The sequence below is a fragment of the Mobula birostris genome, chromosome X (assembly GCF_030028105.1).
Source record: "Mobula birostris isolate sMobBir1 chromosome X, sMobBir1.hap1, whole genome shotgun sequence".
Classification (NCBI taxonomy): domain Eukaryota; kingdom Metazoa; phylum Chordata; class Chondrichthyes; order Myliobatiformes; family Myliobatidae; genus Mobula; species Mobula birostris.
In genome coordinates this window covers 12345304-12367810 of record NC_092402.1, presented here as the reverse complement: position 1 = coordinate 12367810, position 22507 = coordinate 12345304, and the positions used below count along the sequence as shown (strand labels likewise).

Here is a 22507-nt window from a genome sequence, read left to right as displayed (position 1 = left end):
GTGGTAGACCTGAGGAGAGCTAAGGTACCAGTGACCCCTGTTTCCATCCAGGGGGTCAGTGTGGACATAGTGGAGGATTACAAATACCTGGGGATATGAATTGACAATAAACTGGACTGGTCAAAGAAGACTGAGGCTGTCTACGAGAAGGGTCAGAGCCGTCTCTATTTCCTGAGGAGAATGAGGTCCTTTAAGATCTGCTGGACGATGCTGAGGATGTTCTATGAGTCTATGGTGGCCAGTGCGATCATGTTTGCTGTTGTGAGCTGGGGCAGCAGGCTGAGGGTAGCAGACACCAACAGAATCAACAAACTCATTCGTAAGGCCAGTGATGTTGTGGGGATGGAACTGGACTCTCTGACGGTGGTGTCTGAAAAGAGGATGCTGTCCAAGTCGCATGCCATCTTGGTCAATGTCTCCCATCCACTACATAATGTACTGGTTGGGCACAGGAGTACATTCAGCCAGAGACTCATTCCACCGAGATGCAACACAGAGCGTCATAGGAAGTCATTCCTGCCTGTGGCCATCAAACTTTACAACTGGGTCAGACACCCTGAGCTAATAGGCTGGTCCTGGACTTATTTCATAATTTACTGGCATAATTTACATATTACTATTTAACTATTTATGGTTCTATTACTATTATTTATGGAGCAAATGAATGAAAACCAATTTCCCCTGGGATTAATAAAGTATGACTATGACCATGACTAAACTCCCCACTTGCCACTGTCCCCGGAACAGGTCACACGTATGCTGCGACACACATCAAAGTTGCTGGTGAACACAGGAGGCCAGGCAGCATCTCTAGGAAGAGGTACAGTCGACGTTTCAGGCCGAGACCCTTCGTCAGGACTAACTGAAGGAGGAGATAGTAAGAAATTAGGGAGGGGGAGGGGGAGATCCAAAATGATAGGAGAAGACAGGAGGGGGAGGGATGGAGCCAAGAGCTGGACAGTTGATTGGCAAAAGGGATACGAGAGGATCATGGGACGCCCGAAACGTCGACCGTACCACTTCCTTGAGATGCTGCCTGGCCTGCTGTGTTCACCAGCAACTTTGATGTGTGTTGCTTGAATTTCCAGCATCTGCAGAATTCCTCATGTACACGTATGCTGTGGTTGTGCCAGGCAGTGATCATCTCAATATCAGTGTGCCTAACCACCTCCCCTTGAGATTGAGGATCCCAATTGGCATCCTGTATGTTATCATTAAACAGGAACTAAACTAGTTTAGCCATCTGTTAATGCAAGGATTCCCAACCTTGGGCCCATGCCCCCTGCCCCACAAGTTATGGTAGGGGCCCATGGCTTATAAAAGGCCGGGAACTCCTAAGTTAATGTGATCACAAGGATGCATCTGGAGCTAAGTTGGCTGTGTCAGGTTACTCAACATCTGGCTGCACCAGAGCCTTTCACTATACATAAGAAGCAAGTTGGGAGATCGATGGAATGGTCTCCATTCGTCAAGGAGGCTGTGAAACAATATTTGAAGCTAGATAGCGTGCAGGGCAAGCACTTGACTGATACAGGTGTCCCTTGCTTTTTGAATGTTTGCTTTACAAAACCTCACTGTTACGAAAGACCTACATTAGTTATCTGTTTTCACTAACAGAAGGTGTTTTCACTGTTACGAAAAAAAAAAGCAGTGCGCCCCGAGCAGCCACTCCTCCCCCAGATTCGGAACTGCATTCTCGCTGGCATTGCTTAAACACGAGCCTGTGAGCATCCGTTTGTAAGATGAGTTCTGAGGTATTGGAAAAGCCTAAAAGAGCTCGTAAGGGTGTTAAACTTAGCGTAAAACTAGACATAATTAAGTGTTTCAATCGTGGTGAACGAAGGACAAAGTGAGTTTGGCTTGTGGAAGTTGACAAAGATGATGTTGAAGAGGTTTTGGCATCCCATGACCAAGAACTGATAGATGAAGAGCTGATGCAATTGGAAGAGGAAAGGATAACAATCGAAACCGAATGCAGTAGCAAATAGACCGAAAGTGAAGTCGTCCAGGAACTGAACGTGAAGCAACTGTGTGAGATTTTCACTGCAATGATAAAGTACAACTTTAATTTTGAAAGGGTACGTCGGTTTAAGGCATATTTGCAAGATGGTTTGAGTGCTTACAAAGAACTGTATGATAGAAAAATGCACGAGGCTAGCAGTCAACCATACTGTCGTTTTTCAAGCCTTCCACATCAGCCACAGCAGACGATGAACCTCGACCTTCGACATCGAGGCAGGCAGACATAGAAGAAGATGACCTGCCTGCCCTGATGGAAACAGATGACGATGAGATGACACCTCAGTGTCCCACCACCCCAACCCCCGGGACACAAACCGATACATTGCCGCGGAGAATGCAGCGGTAGCCGGGATGCATCCAGCACATCTTTAAGAAATCTTGCTGATTGCGTCGCCTCTGACCTGGGCTGACATTTACTTGCCGGGCGGCACCTAATTAATTAGCTTGTTTATTTCCGCTTTTTTCTTAAAGATGTGCTGGGTGCGTCCCGGCCACTGCTGCGCCACCCCAACCTCCGACGACTCAGCCTAACACACCACCATCAGTGTGCTCGGCGCTGTCTTCCTGATTCCAGTAAGTGATACACTGTATATACATTATTTCTACCTTATATAGGCTGTGTATTTTTATGCGTTATTTGGTATGATTTGGCAGCTTCATAGCTTAAAGGTTACTGGAGAGAGTGTTTCTGCCGAGAGTGCTTGCGCTGTGTTTCTGCCGAGAGCGCTCGCGTGAGATTTTCGCTACGGAGAACAGTGCAGGCAATGATTGTGGAAAAGTATTTCTACTTTATATAGGCTGTGTATTTATCATATCATTACTGCTTTTACTATATGTTACTGTTATTTTAGGTTTTGTGTTATTTGGTAGGTTATTTTTGGGTCTGCGAACACTCACAAATTTTTCCCATATAACTAAATGGTAATTGCTTCTTCGCTTTATGACATTCCGGCTTACGAACCGTTTCATAGGAACACTGTACCTTCGGATGGCAGGGGAAACCTGTACATCGACCACAATTCTTTGTACTCACTGCAGTCACAGGAGTGAAAAGCAATTTCCCAATCCACTCCAATTGCCTGTAAACATTACTCTATAGCAGCTACTGAACCTGTAACTTTCCACTAATGTGGATAATTTCAGAAACAATGGATTATCACCATTTGCACCGTCCCTCCAATTAATTTACCATCAGACTTGGAAATGTATCAGTGGTTTTCTTACTACTAAATCTGCACTGTGATTACTTTACTAGGTACTTCCTGTAACTAATAAAGTGGCCACTGAGTGCATATTCACGTTCTTCTGTGCACCACTGCTGTAACGTGTGGTTATTTTAGTTACTGTCACCTCTTCCTGTCAGCTTGAACCAGTCTGGCCAATTCTTCTCTTATCTCTTTCATTAGCAAGACATATTCACCCACAGAACTGCTGCTTAATCGATGTTTCTGTCTCGCACCACTCTTTGTAGCTCTAGAGCAGGGGTTCCCAACCTTTAGCCATGGGCTGCTACCATTAACAGGGATCTTTGACCGCCAGGTTGGGAACCCCTGCAGTAGAGACTGTTGTGTGAAAATCCCAGCAGATCATCAGTTTCTGGAACACTCAAACTACCCTCTCTGGCACCAACAATCATTCCACAGTCAAAGTCATTAAGATCACATTTATTCTCCATTCTGATATTTGGTCTGAACAACAACTGAACCTCATGACTGTGTCTGCATGCTTGTGTTGTGGTCACATGATTGGTTGATTAGATGTTTGCATTAACGAGTTGGTGTACCTAATAGTGGCCACTGGAATTCCTTACCCATAAATAAATCCTCAAAAAGGGCTGTAGCTGTTTTGAGTTTAGTTGGGGTACTTAAAGGTGGGTAGTAAATACTAACCATGCCACCAACTGCTACCTCACCACCTGTCTCATTACAATACAAGGGAAGCAGGCCTGCAGCAATCAATGTCCAACAGAGTCTTGCGATTGCAAAAGAAACGTTCAAGACAGTCACTCAGTTTCACTGCACGCCACCTTTGTGCCAACTCGAAGGCACCAGAATAGTGCCTCAGAGTAACAAGCAGCAGCATGGTCTGCACCCAGGTCAGCTCTTCTGAACCAAATCTGGCTTCTGTGCCATGATGGCCCTGTTCGAATCCCCTGGCCCGGCTCTTGCAACACCCCAGCCAATTACTGCAAACAATGAGCGGCTCACTGATGCGTTCAGCCTGCTGTGAACGCAGTTATTGGAGTCAAGAATAGTCTTACCATGTATAAACACATTTTACAAGGGAATAAAAAACACCTTTGGTTGGCCCCTGAGAGGCTGCTGTGTATGTATGCGCAGCCCTTTTACTGGAAGCAACTATAAAGAACTATATAAAAATAAATTTAGGAGTATGGATATGGAGTAAAATGTACATAAGTACAGTACATGAATATTATGTATTTTATAATGCAGTTTACATTGTAAAAATGTTTTAAAGTAGTGATAGAGGGAGTTGGGTGGGACTAACTAGAATCATTAAATTAACTGTCTGGGGGAAGAAGCTTTAAAGATGTAATAACTTTTTTTGTTTTAATAGTTCTTTAGCACTTTCCTTGGGTGGCTGGCTGGAGATGTGTCTCTAACAAAGGAGGTATAAGGTGCTCCTTCCCTCTGCTAGCCTGCAGGTCACCCTTGGACAAGGTGTAGCACCTGCTTAGCCCCCTGATCAGGGTTACGTGAAGCCATGGGAGCAGGTGATGGATGGTCGTATGAGCAGCCGGTGTATACCACAAGTCTTGGTTATGTGGTCACTGATGCCAGGCAGCCAATCTCTCTGAAGGGTATTGGTCATGGCTGGAGTCACCCATCTTGTAAAGATACTGCCTGGAAGAAGGCAATGGCAAGCTATTTCTTTAGGAAAAATTTGCCACTACTTTGTCCTGGACACATACAAGTCCTGTAGTGATGGTAGACTGCAGCCAATGACCTTTGCTGCTCTGACAGTTCACTGTAGATTTTGCATATTGTTGGAAGATGCTGTACCAACCAGACAATAGCTGCTGATGTAAGGATACTCTATTGGAGTGATTTAACAATAATAAAACTTTGTTTATATCATTTTACAGAAATAAATGCAACAGGGTTCAATTATCAAAATGAAGATGAGAAGGTGACGCTCTCGTTTCCTAGCGCTCTACAAAAAGGTAATTGTAGATCATTGAATACGATAACATCCTTCCATTTTCTGTAAAATTCAGTAGCAGTAGTTTCCATTCTTTTGCTTCTAAGAACTGGATAAGTTTGTTTTATAGTTATGCCTTTTTTGTTCTTGCCGAGAGATACAAATTCTGACTTATCAGTTTTTTTTTTGTGAGACTAGAGCATAGTTCCCTGTTGTACATAGCCTGCACGACCTTAATAGATGATGGTAACTACAGGCTCCAGTTGTGCACCTTTGCAAAGTGGATACAATAATGCATTTGTTTCTTGAACACGAATCCATTCTATAAGATGTACCTTCCTCAGTTAGGGCTGAACCTTAGATAATTTCTGTCCGGAAGCTTATTTATTTATTTATTTTTGCGTAGTTTACTGTGTACAGAAGAACATTGTCAGCTGTTTTTTTAAAAAAAAAGAAAGAAAGATTCCATTCCTAATTATTGTTGCACTCTTCATTTTGGAACATCTAGATAATTGGGTTTTTATTCGATTAATAGTAGAAAGAAAGTATTTTGTTCAAAAGCAGAACTCTTTGATTAGTAAGAGTGTCAGAGATTATGGGGAGAAGGCAGGAGAATGGGTTTGAGAGGGGATAATGAATCAGCTGTGATGGAATGATAGAGCAGACTTGATGGGCTGAATGGCCCAATTCTGCTCTGGTGTTTTATGGTCTAAAGCAGGTGATGTTCACAATTGTTTTGAGATATTAATACTTATATTAATAGCTACTGCTATTTTCTAAACTATTAATTTTTGGGAAGGAGAGGAATGAGGGCTAGCTGGCAGGTGATAAGTGAGACCAGGTGAGGAGTAAGGTGGGTGAGATGAGAGGAATGAAGTAAGAAGCTGGGAGGTGATAGGTAGAAGAGGTAAAGGGCTGGAAAATCTGTTAAGTTCCAGAGCTGTTGTTGTTATTGCAAAAATAGATAATAAAATATTTATTACTGAAGCACTTAGAGATGTACTCATTAAACCATAGAACACTAAAGTGCAGTGCAGGCCCTTTGGCCCACAAGGTTGTGCCAATCTTATAACCACCTCTAAGGTCAATCTAACTTTCCCTCCCACATAACCCTCCATTTCTTTGTCATCCATGTGATTATGTAAAAGTTTGAGTGTCTGTAACGTATCTGCCTCCTCCACCACCACTGCCACCCCAGCAGAGTGTTCCACACTAACCAGTCTCTGTACAAAAAGTTACTCCTAGGTTTAATGAACGCTCTCATCTGGCTTTTATGACAGCTTTCTTCATCTTCCACTCTTATGCTATGCAGTATGATTTTTGTTTGTTATTAATGATAAGATTACATTTTAACAGGTAATGGCACTTTGAAGATCGATTTTGTTGGCGAACTCAATGATAAAATGAAGGGATTTTACAGAAGCAAGTATACCACACCGTCAGGAGAAACCCACTATGCTGCTGTCTCTCAGTTTGAGGTTTGAAAATATAACTTTAGTGTAGCAGTGTCCATTCTATCATGAGCACCTTTCTGATAAATCTTATGCAAAGGTCAAGGGATGATTTTGAAAGTGTTGAATTTGTTTGGGTTTTTGATGGGGGGGAGGGGAAATGGTGTAGAGGGGGTACTGCATTTTGCCTCGCACCTGAAATTACTGACCATCTTGGGTCGTTGACCTAAAATTATTTCCTTTGGCTATATGGTCTTCCAAGTCTGGATCTTTTGCATTCTTTAACTGTTTGGCATGCATTTCTTTAAATTTGCTTGACTTTGGGATTCTATCTCAAACCAGATATTTCTCAATAAAACAATATTTTTCCTTTTCCTGGCCAATATAATTATATCATTTCTTCCATTACAAAGTAATTGTAAGACCATAAGATATAGGAGCTGAATTAGGCCACTTGGCCCATTGAGTATGCAACATCATTTCATGGCTGATCCATTTGTAACCCTTCATGCTCTGACTAATCAAGAACTTAACCTCTACCTTAAACGTACCCAATGACTTGGCCACAACTCAACAGCAGCCTGTAGCAATGGATTCCACACATTCACCAATTTGGCTAAAGAAATTCCTCTTCACCTTAGTTCTAAATCTACGTCCCTCTATTCTGAGGCTGTGTCCTCTGGTCCTAGAGTTAAAAACCATGAAGTATTGCGGACTTCAGGCATGTAAATGCACACTGGAACAGCAATAATAAAACATGAGGCTTTTTTAAAATACATTTAGAAAAATGTTTGTGATTTCTGGTCCAACAAAAAGTCTCAATTTTTAGGCTTGCTTTTGGGAAGCGAGCCAGGCCAAGTGGGAGAAACATAGGGGAGTTGGGGGAGGTGGGGTGAAGAATATCTGGAGCCGACAGTCACAGTATCACAATATTAAGAATAATTGTGGAAAATGATATAGACAGTTTCAAGGTTTTTTAAAAAAAAAAATTGGAGAAAGGCCAAGTTCAGTGAGATGAGACCAAGTGTAGTCAGGTTAAATGAAACCAGAGCTCGGCAGATAGAAGTGTCACTGAACCATGGAAGGCCCTTAAAGTGGAGATGTTAGTAAAAGCTAGTTACATTCTCATGAAGCAGACAGATATAGAAATTAAAGACTGAGATCCATGGATGACCAAATGAATAGAGTGTAGAAGAGGAAAAAATGTGAATAATAGAGTAGAGGAGAAAAAATGTGATGGATCAGTGTGGCCTCCTCTACATCGGTGAGACCTAGTGCAGTTTGGAGGACTGCTTTGTTCTGTCTTTTGCACAACACAGGATTTCCCGATGGTTTCCCATTTCAATTTGACTTCTCATTCCCATTCTGACATGTCTGTCCATGGTTGCCTCGACTACCATGATGGGGCGCACTCAAGAACATCAATTTTTGTAGCTTCTGGTAATTTCCCCCCCTTCCCTTCTCTTCTTTTTCCATTCCCCATTCTGGTTACTCTCACCCCTTCTCATCTACCCATCACCTTCCCCTGGTTCCCCCCTCCTTCCCTTTCTCCTATGGTCCACTGTCCTCTCCTATTGGATTCCTCCTTCAGCCTCCATCTATCATCTCCCAGCTTACTGCATCCCCTCTCCTTCCCTCTCAACTGAGGGAATCGCCTGTAGCCTATCAGCTATCACCTTCCAGTTTGTATTCCTCCTGTTTCCCACCACCTTATTCATGCTTAATTGTAACTTGGACTGATATTTCCAATTCAGTAATAGGCATGGTAGCATTGCAGTCTGGTTACTGCACTAATATTCTGAGGTCAGAAGTGTTGACTTGGATAGTTTGTATACCATCATAGCAATTGATTTGAATTTAAGTAATTAAAGGCATTTGGAACAAAAAGCTGATTTTGTAATACAAATGCTGGAGGAACTTAGCAAGTAAGGCACTATCTATAGAGGTGAATAAACATAGAAAAACTATAGCACAATACAGGTCCTTTGGCCCACAAAGCTGTGCCGAACATGTCCTTGCCTTAGAAATTACTTAGGGTTACCCATAGCCCTCTATTTTTCTAAGCTCCATGTACCTATTCAAGAGTCTCTTTAAGTACCCTATTGTATCTGCCTCCATCACCGTTGCCAGCAGCCCATTCCATGTACTCACCACTTTTTTTTAAAAAAAAAAAAGAAGCAACAACAACTTACCCCTGACATCTCCAGTCAATGTTTCGGGCCAAAGCCTTTCGTCAGGGTCTGAAAAGGAAGGGGGCACAAGCCAGAATAAAAAGTGGCTACATAGTGGTTAAGAAGGCATATGGCATACTTGCCTTTATTTGTCAAGGCAGTGAGTGCAAAAGTTGAAGTTGTGTTGAAGTTTATAAAACTCTAGTTAGACAGCATCTGGATTATTGCACAAAGTTCTGGTCACTCCATTATCGGAAGGATGTGGAGAGGTTGCAGAAGAGGTTTACCAACTTGTATTAGAGGGCATGTGCTGTAACAGGAGTTTGGACAAACTTGGTTGTTTTCTCTGGAGCAGTAGATGCTGAAGATCTGATAGAGATCATGAGAGGCATAAATAGAGTAGACAGAGTATCTTTTTCTCAGGGTTGAAATGCCTCGTACCAGAGGGCATGCATTTAAGTTGAGAGGGGGTACTTTCAAAGGAGATGTGAGGGGCATGGTTTTTTACACAAATAGTGGTGGGTAAAATACACTGCTTTGGGTGGTGATAAAGGACAGGTACATCAGGGACTATTAAGAGAGGTTTGGATAGGGATGTGAATATGAGGAAATGGAAGGATGTGAATGTTGTGCAGGCAGAAGAGAGTAGGTTAGTTGGGCATTTGTTAGCTAATTTTTGTTCAGCACAATATTGTGAGCCATAGAACCTGTTCCTGTGCTATACTCTTCCATAAAAGAGACTGGGGAGGGGGGAGGGAGGAGGGGAAGGAGTAGAAGCTGGAAGATAGGTGAAACCAAGTGAGGAGAGAGGGTATGAAGAAAGAAGCTAGGAGTTCATAGGTAGCAGGGTTGAAGGAGGAGGAATCTGTTAGGAGAGGACAATGGACTGGGAGAAAGGAAAGGAGGGAAACCAGAGGTAGGTGATGGGAAGGTGAGGAAAAGGGAAGGGGTGAAAGGGTAGCCAGAATGGGAAATGGATAAAGAGAGAAGAGGGAGGGTGGAGAAATAACTGGAAGTCAGAGAAATCAACATTCATGCCATCAGTTTGTAGGTTACCCAGTTAGAATCTGAAGTGTGGCCTCATCATGGCAATGGAAGAGATCATGGGCCAACATGCTGAGTAAATGATTAGGGTCCAGTTTTCTGTGCTAATGACAGTAGTGGAGACAAATTCAATTATAGTGTTCAAATGGGAAGTGGTTAAGTGTCTGAAAATAAAGATTCTAGAGCCCTCCAGAGAACTGAATAACTGTTATGTGGAAATTGAAGAATCAAGCACTCTTACATATGATAACCCTTCTGTGATTCATTATACATTTAATATTTTTATGTGTGGGGATGAACTCTGAATAACTTTTCCCAGCGTTATTTGTAGAGTGATGCATTCTGGTGTCTATACAGTGCATTAGATATTTAGTAATGTTTGCACTGTTTGAACCAAACTTTCCTTCTCCTCCATCTGTCACTCTGCTGGTTTTTTTTCTTTACTCCTCTTACAGTTTTACCTAACTTTTTTTTTCCTTCCAGCCAACAGATGCAAGAAGAGCATTTCCATGTTGGGACGAACCTTCCATTAAAGCAACATTTGACATCACACTCATCGTTCCAAAGGACAAAGTTGCCTTATCAAACATGGTTAGTACCAATCATCGATTTGTCTCTCTCATTAGCCCAGCGACAAATGGTGGAAGAAATGAGGACCTCGTGATTTTAATTAATGAATCCAGAAAGAAATAAAATATTAAAATTAGTTTGGGGCAAGGGCAAGACAATTGCCGCCTTGAATCTGTTCCACATTCAATAAGATCCAGTTTTGGTCTCGAACAACTTTTCTGCTCTTTATCTATATCCTATGATCTTATAGTTCAAATATCTATTAGCCTTCACTGATGTACATTGGCATTAACCTATACAAAAGTTTAAGGTCAAAGAGATTTGCTTGTCCTTTATCTTTTCTGGAGTCTTGCCTTTTTCTTTTTTGTACTGTTAAGTTATTGTGACTTTGTGCCTTATTCTGAAGCCTTATCTTCACCTAGGTTCAGTAATGTCCATCATCTCCCATTCAGCACTGAAACTCTTCTCCTATCTAAAGCTTCCTAAAATCCAACTGTGGCAATTCACACTTTGTGGATTGGGGGAAAGGGTATTATTGAAGCTGCAAGCATTTTGGTTGCCATTCTCTTTCATGATTAATTTTGACCTGCAAAATTTGTTTTTCCAGCTGAGAAATCTTAATTATGGTTTTTTGACAGCATCACATATGTTTGTCTCTAGGATAAATACTTTTGTGGATTAGGTGAAGAGTTGATGTCTTTATTCGAAATGAAGGTTCAGTTTTTTATTTCAATTTATTGCTGGTCATTTGGAGAGATCAGTTGGTTGGGCTTGGACAATACATTATCTACTGTTGCTGGAGATCTCTTAGAAACCCGAGTGCAACGTTGGAAAGATTTAGTCTTCAACCAAATGCTCTTTTGCCTGCATATGTTCTTCTGTATGAATAGATTTTCAATGTTATGAACACCAATGTGATCAGTACCAGAGAGGTAATGTCTAGGGTAGCTGCAGTTAGAAAGCCTGTTTTAACTTGGACCACCTGAAATTTACATTGAGTGGCGAAATTAGGTTGTGACTTGCAAATCATTGTAATCAAATTGTTTAAAACAGGAGTTCCCTACCTGGAGTCCACGGACCCCTCACTTAATGGTATTGGTCCATGGCATAAAAACGGTTGGGAGCCCCTGGTTTAAACCATGTGTTCTCAGTCTTAATTGCAGTTACAAGTGCTATGGTGCCTATTATGGTGATCTTTTAAGACTGAGGCACAATAGTTTCAGCACACATCTTCACTCATTTGTGTTTTGTACAGTATTCATAGAGCAAGAATGGAGTAGTATGATTAAATGCTTTAACTAAGTCATGTTAGTAATGATGCACACTGGGCAACTTGGTGTGGTAGCATTGAACTGGGCCAGCTGAGATATTTTTTAAAAAAACATGTGCCGTTGAACCTCCGTGCCAAAAGAGAACTGTCTGCCCAAGGAGACCCAGTCAATTCACTGTATACGATCAATCCATGCATGTGCACTTGCCACAATCTCAGTCAATCCAATACTGAAGCTGACTTTTAAGCTGTAGCTGGTAGAGACCAAAATAGTATCTATGTAGGGAGTAGAGAATCGCATTTATAAAATAATACTGTTGGCTCCTTCCTCTCACTTATCTGTGGATAGTAATTTTTTTGTTATTGTAAATTGATGGTTGCCTTTCCTTCTGTTGCCCCTTCTACCTCTTGTTGATTATTGTCAGTTAGTCAAGTGGTATGTCCAACAACCTTACAAAGTCAGAATATGGTAATAGAGATTATTTCACATCTCTTGGGCTTACTACTGTTAATGGGTTTTGGCTAGATAAAGGCACATTCTGGTCTCTTAGTAGCAACAGCTTGGTTGACATGACTGAATTGTGTTGAACAGAGGTTTAACTCTCATAGGCATAACTGATGTGTTGTGGTTCTGAGGTTGTAGCTTTGGTGTGAGGCTCAAGGGTATAGCGATGATCTGACCTTAGATATTAATGTTCCTTTTACTCTTCTATAGTCAAATCTTACAAATGGAATTAAAATTGATTATTTTCCAGTTCAAAGTCAAAGTAAAGTAAATTAATTATCAAAGTACCTATATGTAATTGAGATTCATTTTCTTGCAGCCTTTACAGGAAAATAAAGAAATGCAATAGAATTTATGAAAATCTATACATAAAGACTGACAAACAACCAATTTGCAAAAGAAGATTTTGTGCAAATAAAAAAATAATACTGAGAACATGAATTGTAGAGTCCTTGAAAGTGAGTCTGTAGGTTGTGGAATCAGTTCAGAGTTGAGGTGAGTGAAGTTATCCACACTGGTTCAAGAGCCTGATGGTTGAGGGGTAATAACTGTTCCTAAACCTGGTGGGGCGAGTCCTGAGGCTCCTGTAGCTCCTGCTCGATGGCGGCAGTGAGAAGAGAACGTGGCCTGGATGGTGGAGGTCCCTGATAATGGATGCTGCTTTCCTGTGCCAGCACTCAGGAAAATGTGCTCAAAGAGTTTCTGAATTAATTTGCTATTTACTGTTCACTCTCAATTTGCTTGTGGAGAGGTAGTTATTTCCTGCCAGTCCGAATTCCATCTGTTCCAGGTTTGCCTTAAATCAGGTCTAAAAATAAGACCTATTTTCCAGCACGTAATAAAATGTTTTATCAAGGACTCTGTATTCTCACCCACTATGTACTATTCATGCTTCTTGTTTATATGATGTTGCCCCCTTGGTGACTCATCTTTGAACCGAATATCACAATAACCTGCAAATTAAATAATTTTATTTCTATTGTGATCTACTAAAATGTACATGTGTTGAATACTGCAGTCAGCTACTACATTTAGTTAGCATTTAATTATGATGTTATTGAAGAATAATTGCACCTCTGCCTATGATCTAGCTATTCCAAAGCACCTACAGCCACAAATGTCTTCTAACGCCTCCATTACTTATAAGTTTTTATTTTCAAGGTTCTCCAGGCACAATTCCTAAATTTCATATTTCTGCTGTCGTTCGTTTGAGCTGTGTATAGGAAGTGTTCCTTTTGGTTAGTTAGATATTACAAATTGGAAATGACTGAGTATTTATAACTGGGCAAGCTCTTAGTCATGCAGTACAAAACCGGCCTTTTGGCTCATCATAACAGTGTTGGCCATTAAGTACTCATCTATACTTAACCCTATTTTCCATCACTGGTCCATAGTTTTCTATGCCTTGATGATTAAGCACTCATCAAGGTACTAAAAATTCTGAGTATATTCCAGATTACAAGCATTGCATGGGCGAAGCTGTTTTTCCCTTAGCTTCCCTCTAAAGACCATAAGGCATTGCAGTAGAATTAGGCCATTCAGCACATCGAGTCTGCTGTCATGCCATTATGTCTGATTTATTGGCCCTCTCAATCTCACTCTCCTGCCTTCTCCCTGTAACCTTTGATGCCCTTACTAATCAAGAATCAAGCAATGAATTCCATATATTCACCATTTTCTGGCTAGAGAATTCCACTGCCTCTGTGCTAAAGGCATATCTTTCTATTCTAGTCCTAGACTCCTCACTATAGGAAACATCCTTTCCACATCCACTCTATCTAGGCCTTTTAAATTGATAGGTTTCATTGAGATTCCCCTTCATTCTTAAACTCCAGCAAGTACGGGCCTAGAGTCATCAGACACTCATAGGTTAACCCTTTCATTCCTGCGATCATTCTTGTGAACCTCCCTTGAACCCTTTCCAATGCCAGCACATCCTTTATCAGATAAGGGGCCCAAAACCTCCCACTCGTTACCTTAAACCCATGTACTCTGACTTTAGATACCTTTTCTTGGTGGGGGAGTAGGGGGGAATTTCTTACCTCACAATTATGGATACTTCTGATGAGATTCATTGCCTCATTCGTCCTCTGTTGCTCCAAGGAAATCCTCACAAGTGAAACACTTCATTCTTGAATCACTTCTGTATCTGAACCAGCTGGGGAAAATGGGCTGAATAATGGCATATGGAATTTAATGCAGACAAGTCTGAGGTGCTGCACTTTGGGAGGACAAACCAGGGTAGGAATTGCATACTGAACAGCAAGGGTGCAGTGGAACAGAGGGATCTTGGAATGCAGATCTTTAACTCCTGGAAAGTGATGTCATGGATAAATAGATTTGTAAAGGGAGCTTTTGGCACACTGAACTTCATATTGAGTACAGGAGTTGGGTTGACGTTGAAGTTGTTTAAGGCATTGGTGAGCCCAAATTTGGAGAAATTTGCGCAGTTCTGGTCACCAAACTACAGGAACAATATCAGTAAGATTGAAAGAGTACATAGAAAATTTGTAAGGGTGTTGCCAGGATTTGAGGACCTGAGTTCTTTGGAAGGTTGAATCTGTGAGTACTTTATTCCCTGGTGCGTATGAGAATAGGGAAGAATTAATAGATGCTTCAGTCAGTCAGTCAGTGGGTGCTGTCCCGAATCTGGGGTTGGCAGCTATGCACCTCCATCTTCGATCTAGCGACAGCATCGAGTACAGCCTCTCCTCCCGTTTGTTCTCGCTGGCCGTCTTGGCACCGCCGGCCGCTACCCCCGCCGAACTCGAGCCCGAGGCCATGTTGGCCTTCAGCCGCGGCCGCTCCTTTGAGCTCGGCCCTTCCTTAGGTGGAGGCCTTGGGCAGGTCCAGGCACACGGTGCAGCGCCCAAGTTCATCATATCTCTTCTAACTAGGTGCATAGCATACGATTCGTAGATACGTGGTGAGGCTTTAATCTCTTCCATGGAAGATGGCCGTTGGCTCACAAGGAGCTCATCCGCCCTTTGTCAGGTCTTATTTGTTTTTAGTCCTGCTGGGTGTCCTCACACCCTCCTCACCAGACTAAGTCCGGTGGGGAAGCCGGCCCAAGTCGCCGACCACTCAACCACAGCCCCTGGCTGGGCGCCCGCCCCCCACCAAATCTCTCCGAGTGTCCGGCGCCGGACCGAAAGCCATGGTTGAGCGTCCGGCGACTTAACCGGAAGCTTATGAGGGGTATAGATAGTTTTTCTCACAACAAACAGGATTTTTCTCCTGAGGCTGCATGAGACTAGGTCTAAAGGTCATGGGTTAAGGGTGAAAGGTAAAATGTTTAAGGGGAACCTGAGGAGGACCAACTTCACTCCGTAGTGCAAGTGTGGAACGAACTGCCAGAGGAAGGGGTGGATGTGGGTTTAATTTCAACATTTTAAGAGAAATTTGGATGGGTACATGGAAAGGGTATGATGAGCTACAATCCAGGTGCATGTAGATGGATGAGACAACATACTGTGACAGTTAGCATGGACTAGATAGGCCAAAGGGTTCATTTCTGTGTTGTGCTGTATAACTACACTCTCCAATGCAAACACATTCCTGATGCAATTTACTTCACTGAAACCTTGCTCAGTCTCCTTGAATTTATGCACAGATGTTAGTCAAGTTGGGATAATCAGCTTGGCTTTGCCAAGGGCAGGTTATGCTTTATGGACCTGATTGAATTCTGAGGATGTAACAAAACACATTGAAGGTAGAGCAATGGATGTAGTGTATATGGATTTCAGTCAGGCATTTGATAAGGTTCCCCATGAGAAGCTCTTTCCTAAAGTAAGGAGGCATAGAATCCAAGGAGACATTGTTTTGTTGATCCAGAATTGGCTTGCCACAGAAGGCCAATTCTGTGGTTGTAGATGGTTCGTATTCTACATGGAAGACGGTGACTAGTGGTATTCTGCAGGGATCTGTTCTGGGACCTCTCCTTTTGTGATTTTTATCAATGACCTGGATGAGGAAGTAGAAGGGTGGGTTAGTAAGTTTGCTGATGACACAAAAGTTGGGGGTGCTGTGGATAATCTGGAGGGTTATCAGCGGTTACAGTGCAACATTGATAGGATGCAGAACTGGGCTGAGAAGTGGCAGATGGAGTTCAACCCAGATAAGTGTGAAGTGGTTCATTTCAGTAGGTCAAATTTGAAGACAGAATATATTGTTAATGGCAAGACTCTTGGCAGTGTGGAGGATCAGTGAGATCTTGGGGTCCGTATCCATAGGACACCCTAAAGCTGCTGTGCGGGTTGACAGTGTTGTTAAGAAGGTGTATGCTGTGTTGGCCTTCATCAACCATGGGATTGAGTTCAAGAGCCGTGAGGTAATGTTACAGCTATACAAGACCTTGGTTAGACCCCATTTGGAGTACTGTGTTCAGTTCTCGTCACCTCATTACAGGAAGGATGTGGATGCTATAGAAAGAGTGCAGATTTACAAGGATATTGCCTGTATTAGAGAGCATGCCTTATGAGAATAAGTTAAGTGAACTTGGCCTTCTCTCCTTTGAGTGACAGAGAATGAGAGGTTACTTGATAGAGACATATAATTATGAGAGGCATTGATTGTGGGGATAGCTGGAGGCTTTTTCCCAGGGTTGAAATGGCTTAACATGAGGGGGCATAGTTTTAAGGTGCTTGGAAGAAGGTACAAAGGGGATGCCAGAGGTAAGTCTACAGGGTGGTGGGTGTGTGCAATGCACTGCGAGCAAAGGTGGTAGAGGTGGCTACAATAAGATATTTTAAGAGCCTCTTAGATAAGTATGTGAAGCTTAGAAAAACAGAGGACTATGCAGTAGGGAAATTCTAGGCATTTTCTGGAGTAGGTTACATGGTCGGCACAACATTGTGGGCCAAAGGGCCTGTAATGTGTTTTATATTTCTGTGGTCTAAATTGTGTACATTACATACCCAAATACTAAGACTTAAGTTCTCATTCTAAATTAATAATCCAAGATTTTTAGAAAAGTCTTTCAGTTAGGGAAACCTCTCATAACATACACTTAATATCTCCGTCTGAATTTGGCAAAACTGGAACTTGGATAACTTTATAGTTGCTGGTGAATGCAGCAAGTCAGGCAGCATCTCTAGGAAGAGGTACAGTCGATGTCTCGGGCCGAAGTGTTGACTGTACCTCTTCCTAGAAATGCTGCCTGACCTGCTGCGTTCACCAGCAACTTTTATGTGTGTTGCTTGAAATTCCAGCATCTGCAGATTTCCTCGTGTTTGCTTGGATAACTTTTCTTTTTCTATTAATAATCACTCCTGCAAATTTAAAGCATAACTGATGAAGCAGCTTCAGCCATATTTCTGAAATGTGAGTCAACTCCAAGTACAGTTCACTTTGCTTTTCATTATTTTCACCACAAAAGTTAAGTGTAAACCTGTTGTCAAAATGCATTTAATGTCACTATATACAACCCTGAGATTCATTTTCTTATGGGCATAAACAGTAAATCCAAAAAACATAATAGAATCAATGAAAAGCTGCACCCAACAAGATGGACAACCAATGTGCAAGAGTCACCAACTGTGTAAATACAAAAGAAAACAAAATAATAAATAATAAGCAATAAATACTGAGAACCTCAGGTGAAGAATCCCTCAGTAAGGCCATTATTTGTGGGGACAAATAAAGTGATTGGGGCAAGTGAAGTTATCCCCACTGGTTCAAGAGCCTGACGGTTGAGGTAATAACTGTCCCTGAATCTGTGGTGCAGGGCCGTGAGACTCCTGTACCTCCTTCCTAATGGCAGCAATGAGAAGAGAACATGTCCTTGGTGGTGGTTGTCTGTGATGATGGGTGGTGCTTTCCTGTGACAGCGCTCTGTGCAGATGTGCTCAATGGTGGGGAGGGCTTTACCTGTGATGGGCTGGGCCGTATCCACTACTTTTTGTTGGATTTTCCATTCAAGGGCACTGCTATACCTGGCAGTGAAGCAACCAGTCAATACACTCCCAACACACATCAGTTTGTCAAAGTTTTAGATGTCACGCTGATTCTTTGCAAATCTCTGAGGAATGAGCTTTGCTGTGGTTTCTTTGTAATTGCTCTTGCGTGCTGGGCCCAGGACAGAAATCGTCTGAAATAATAACACTGAGGGATTTAAGGTTGTTGACACCCGCCCCCCAAAGATGTGGCCTGGTTCATAGAACTTTGGTTTCCTCCTTCTGAAGTCAATAATCAGCTCCTTGTTCTTGCTGACATTGAGTCACTCAGCCAGATTTTCAATCTCACTCTTATATATTGTATATACTGATTCATCACCACCTTTGATTCACTGTGCTAAGTACTTCCAGGTGTAGAAATCCTTGTGTACTTGAGTAGGCTGTGCAAGCGGTTATGCAAGTGGAGTGGTTGTGTGGGAGGTACAGTAGCAGAGTGGTTAGCATAATACTATTATAGTGTCAGCGATCACAATCGGCATTCAGTTTCCGCGGCTGCCTGTAAGGAGTTTGTACATTCTCCCCATGACTGTTTCCTCGGGTGCTCTGATTACCTCGCACATTCCAAAGATGTACAGATTTGGGTCAGTAAAATTGTGGGCATGCTATGTTAGCACTGAAAGTGTGGTGGCACTTACAGACTGGCTCCAGTGCGATCCTTAAACTATATTGGTCATTGACACAGATGTCACATTTCACTATATTTTGATGTACATGTGACAAATAAAGCTAATCTTTAGATCTTTTATCTTTTTTTTAATCTGGAGGATGCTAAGCTGAGAGAGTATTGCTGCCTGGATATGCCTGGTTTGTGAATCTTTGTCTCTGCTGTTGTACTATTGACTGCCAACCTGAAAATTCCTATCAGAAAGTAAAAGGTCCAGTAAAATATTACTTTCACTGGAAAACTTTTAACTTCAATCAAAACTGGAACTCTGTAAATCATCAGAAAGTTGGTAGTCAATCTATTGCTGGTTTCCCATTAAGTCAGTTATTGTAGTGATGAAATATGGTTATTTGTCATAAGTGTCACATGTTCCTTTTTATAACAACTTGCAAAGCTCTTTCACAAGCTTCACATGTCTCCCCATCATCATGAGAACATAGTAGCACAGTACAGACCCTTTGGCCTGTGATGTTGTGCCGACCTTTTAACCTACTCAATATCAATCTAACCCTTCCCTCCTACATAGCCTTCCACTTTTCTGTCATTGATGTGCTTATCTAAGAGTTTCTTAAATGTCCCTAATGTATCTGCCTCTACCACCACCCCTGCAAGGTGTTCCACACACCCACCACTCTGTGTAAAGAACTTGTCTCTGAAATCCCAATATACTTTCCTCTAATTATCTTAAAATTGTGCCCTCTGCATTAGCCATTTGCACCCTGCTAAACAGTCTGGCTATACACTTGATCTATGCCTCTTATTATCCTGCACAACCACTAATCTATCAGCTCTGAAGAGAGGCCCTAGCTTGCTCAACCTATCCTTATAAGACAAGCTTTCTGATCCAGGCAGCATCCTGGTAAATCTCCTCTGTATCCTCTCTAAAGCTTCCACCATCTTTCCTATAATGAGGGGAATAGAAATGTATGCAATATGACAAGTGTGGACTAACTGAGGTTTCATAGAGCTGCAACATTACCTCGCGGCTCTTGAACTCAATCCCCTGACTAATGAAGGCCAACACACCATACATAATCTTAACCCTATCGGTTCACACGGCAACTTTGTGGGATCTATAGACTTGGACCCAAAGATCACGTTGTTCCTGCACACTACCAGAAATCCTGCCATTAACCCTCCATTTGGCCTTCAAATCGGACCTTCCTAGGTGAATCACTGCACATTTTTCCAGGTTGAACTCTGGCACCTTTCAGCTCAGCTCTGCATCCTGTCAATGTTCCACTGCGACCTACAACAACCCTCTAACCTTTATGTCACCTGCAAACTTACTAACCCATTCTTTCACTTCCTTATCAAAGTCATTTATAAAAATCACAAAGAGCGGGGGACCCAGAACAGATCCTTGCAGAACACCACTGGTGTTTACTGGTTTTCAAATTTAAGTTTGTCATTCAGCTATATAGATAGATATACTTTATTAATCCCGAGGGAAATTTGGTATACAAGAATATAGCCAAATGAAACAGCGTTCCTCTGTATAGCACGTGGCATGTATAGTTATGATAGCAGAAGAACAAGTCCCTGAGTGTCATGGGCTGTAGATTGATGTCCTGGAGCCACGTTTCTCAAGAACAAGATGCAGCAGTTCCTCATCAAACACTAGTGAAGCCGCGGATGAACATAATCCAGTTAGTTTTCCATCAAGCAAACACTGGAGGGCATCACTGACGGGTGGGGTTAGCATGCCCACAGAGACATCTGCTCTCTTCTACACAGCTCCCGGTATCTCCTCTCCCTAGTCAGCCGCAACAAGCGACACCATGGCATGAGGGTCTGGTCCGCACAACAACCGAGATATCGCAGCTCTCCTGCCATCAGTCTCGCCAGTAACCCAGTGAACTGGACTTGGTACTCTGTTACCAATGTCTAACAAGGTCTTGCGACCACAGTTGCACTGAATAAATTTGCTCTGATTGTAGCTACCATGGTCATGTGCTTTATGTGGGCATAGATCATGCAGAATGAAATGTGGATTGTTAGACTTCAATTCTTGTTTCTTCTCAACATGCATGCGCTTGGAGCAATTTAAAACAAATCTCTTAAATTAGTTTCTAAATTACAAATGTCATCCTAACTGTTAGAGGAATGTACACAAAATTCTGGAGGAACTCAACAAGTCAGACAACATCAAAGGAGAGGAATAAAGAGTCGATCTTTTGGGCCAAGACCCTTCATTAGGAGTAGAGGTCCTAATCTTGCAAATGTAGTGGGTGATTTGCTCATTCTGATATGTGCTTGCATGAGGGATGGAAGAGATACCCAAGCAGTGGACAGAACATGTAAATGCCATAAAGACAGCACCAGAGATCAGGAAGAAGCACAAGCCCATAAGATATCGGAGCAGAATTAGGCCATTCAGCCCATCGAGTCTGCTCCGCTATTTCATCTTGGCTGATTTTTATTATCCCTTTCAACCCCCATTCTCGCTTTCTGCCTGTAACCTTTGACACCTGTTGACATGGTATCTGGAGCTGTGGGGCAACAGTACTGATCTATAATCAACTATGGAGACAACCAATGTTCCCATTGCCCATTCCCATTAGCAGCAGTGAGATTTCCTTTGTTGCAATGTAGGTTGAAGGATATTGATTTTCCACAATATTCCTCTATTGATGGAGCAAAGGGGTCTGTGATCTATCATGAGGGAGCAGCTGGAGCTGTAGTTTTATATCTCATCGACATCTGTCATGTCCAACACTCAAAGATCATAACCTTAAATAGAGACTACAAATTGAACTCAGATTTCTGATGTGAGCAAGGATGCTCGTATTGATTGAAGCATGATTTAATATGAGATTAGGAGGAAATGCAATTCTGAAATCTATGCTGTGTCAAAAATCTACTGTATTCATGCATGATGTCAGTAAATTATAAAATACCTGAGTAACTCAGCAGGCCAGACAGCGTCTGTAGAAAGGAATAAAGAGTCGATATTTAGGGCGGAGACCCTTCATCAGGTCATTTCACGCCAAGGATTCTTTTCCACAGATGCTACCTCACCTACTGAGTTCCTCCAGCATTTTGTGTGGAAGTAAATTAAGTGGGGTTTGATTATAACCATAATTGATTGTCCAGTGGGATTTGCTGAGTGGAAGATTGGAATTTTCACAGTAGCATAGCAGATAGAGCAACACTATTACAGCTCAGGACGTTCTGGAGTTTGGGGGTTTGGTGTTCCAGACTTTGTATGCACTCCCTGTGAACGATGGGTTTCCTCCCGCAGTCGGAAACATACCAGTTAGGAGGTTAATTGGTCATTATAAGTTGTCCTGTGATTAGGCTTGTGTTAATTAGGTAGGTTGCTAGGAAAAGTCAGCAAGGCCTGTTCTGTGCTTTATCTCTTATATGAAAAAAAAATTTCCTGAATATTTGAGTATTTTCAGGGTGAAACATCTTATTTTATTGTGACTCCATTCTGCAGCTTGTAACCCGATCTCTCTCTTGAATGTTACAGAATGTGATTGAACGTAATCCTTATCCTGATGATGAAGACCTGGTTGAAGTCAAGTTTGCCAAATCTCCAATAATGTCCACATACTTGGTGGCATTTGTGGTCGGTGAATATGACTTTGTGGAAGCCAAGTCATCAGATGGCGTTCTAGTTCGTGTCTACACACCCATTGGAAAAGCAGATCAAGGAAAATTTGCTCTTGAGGTTGTTTTTGTTTTTGTA

At 42.1% G+C, this 22507-nt stretch overlaps 1 protein-coding gene across 2 annotated transcripts in view; it reads left to right on the top strand.

Annotated features, from left to right (window-relative positions):
* The window catches only part of npepps (aminopeptidase puromycin sensitive), a 294931-nt gene that overhangs the window by 90235 nt on the left and 182189 nt on the right, over window positions 1-22507 (top strand). For both annotated transcript variants that reach the window (XR_011883929.1, XM_072249568.1), the window contains exons 3-6: window positions 5129-5206; window positions 6541-6662; window positions 10334-10441; window positions 22289-22489. Coding sequence is in view for 1 of the 2 variants with exons in the window: in XM_072249568.1 (XP_072105669.1) it covers window positions 5129-5206; window positions 6541-6662; window positions 10334-10441; window positions 22289-22489 (509 nt within the window). In the remaining variant the exon portion in view is untranslated. The remainder of the gene's footprint in view (window positions 1-5128; window positions 5207-6540; window positions 6663-10333; window positions 10442-22288; window positions 22490-22507) is intronic.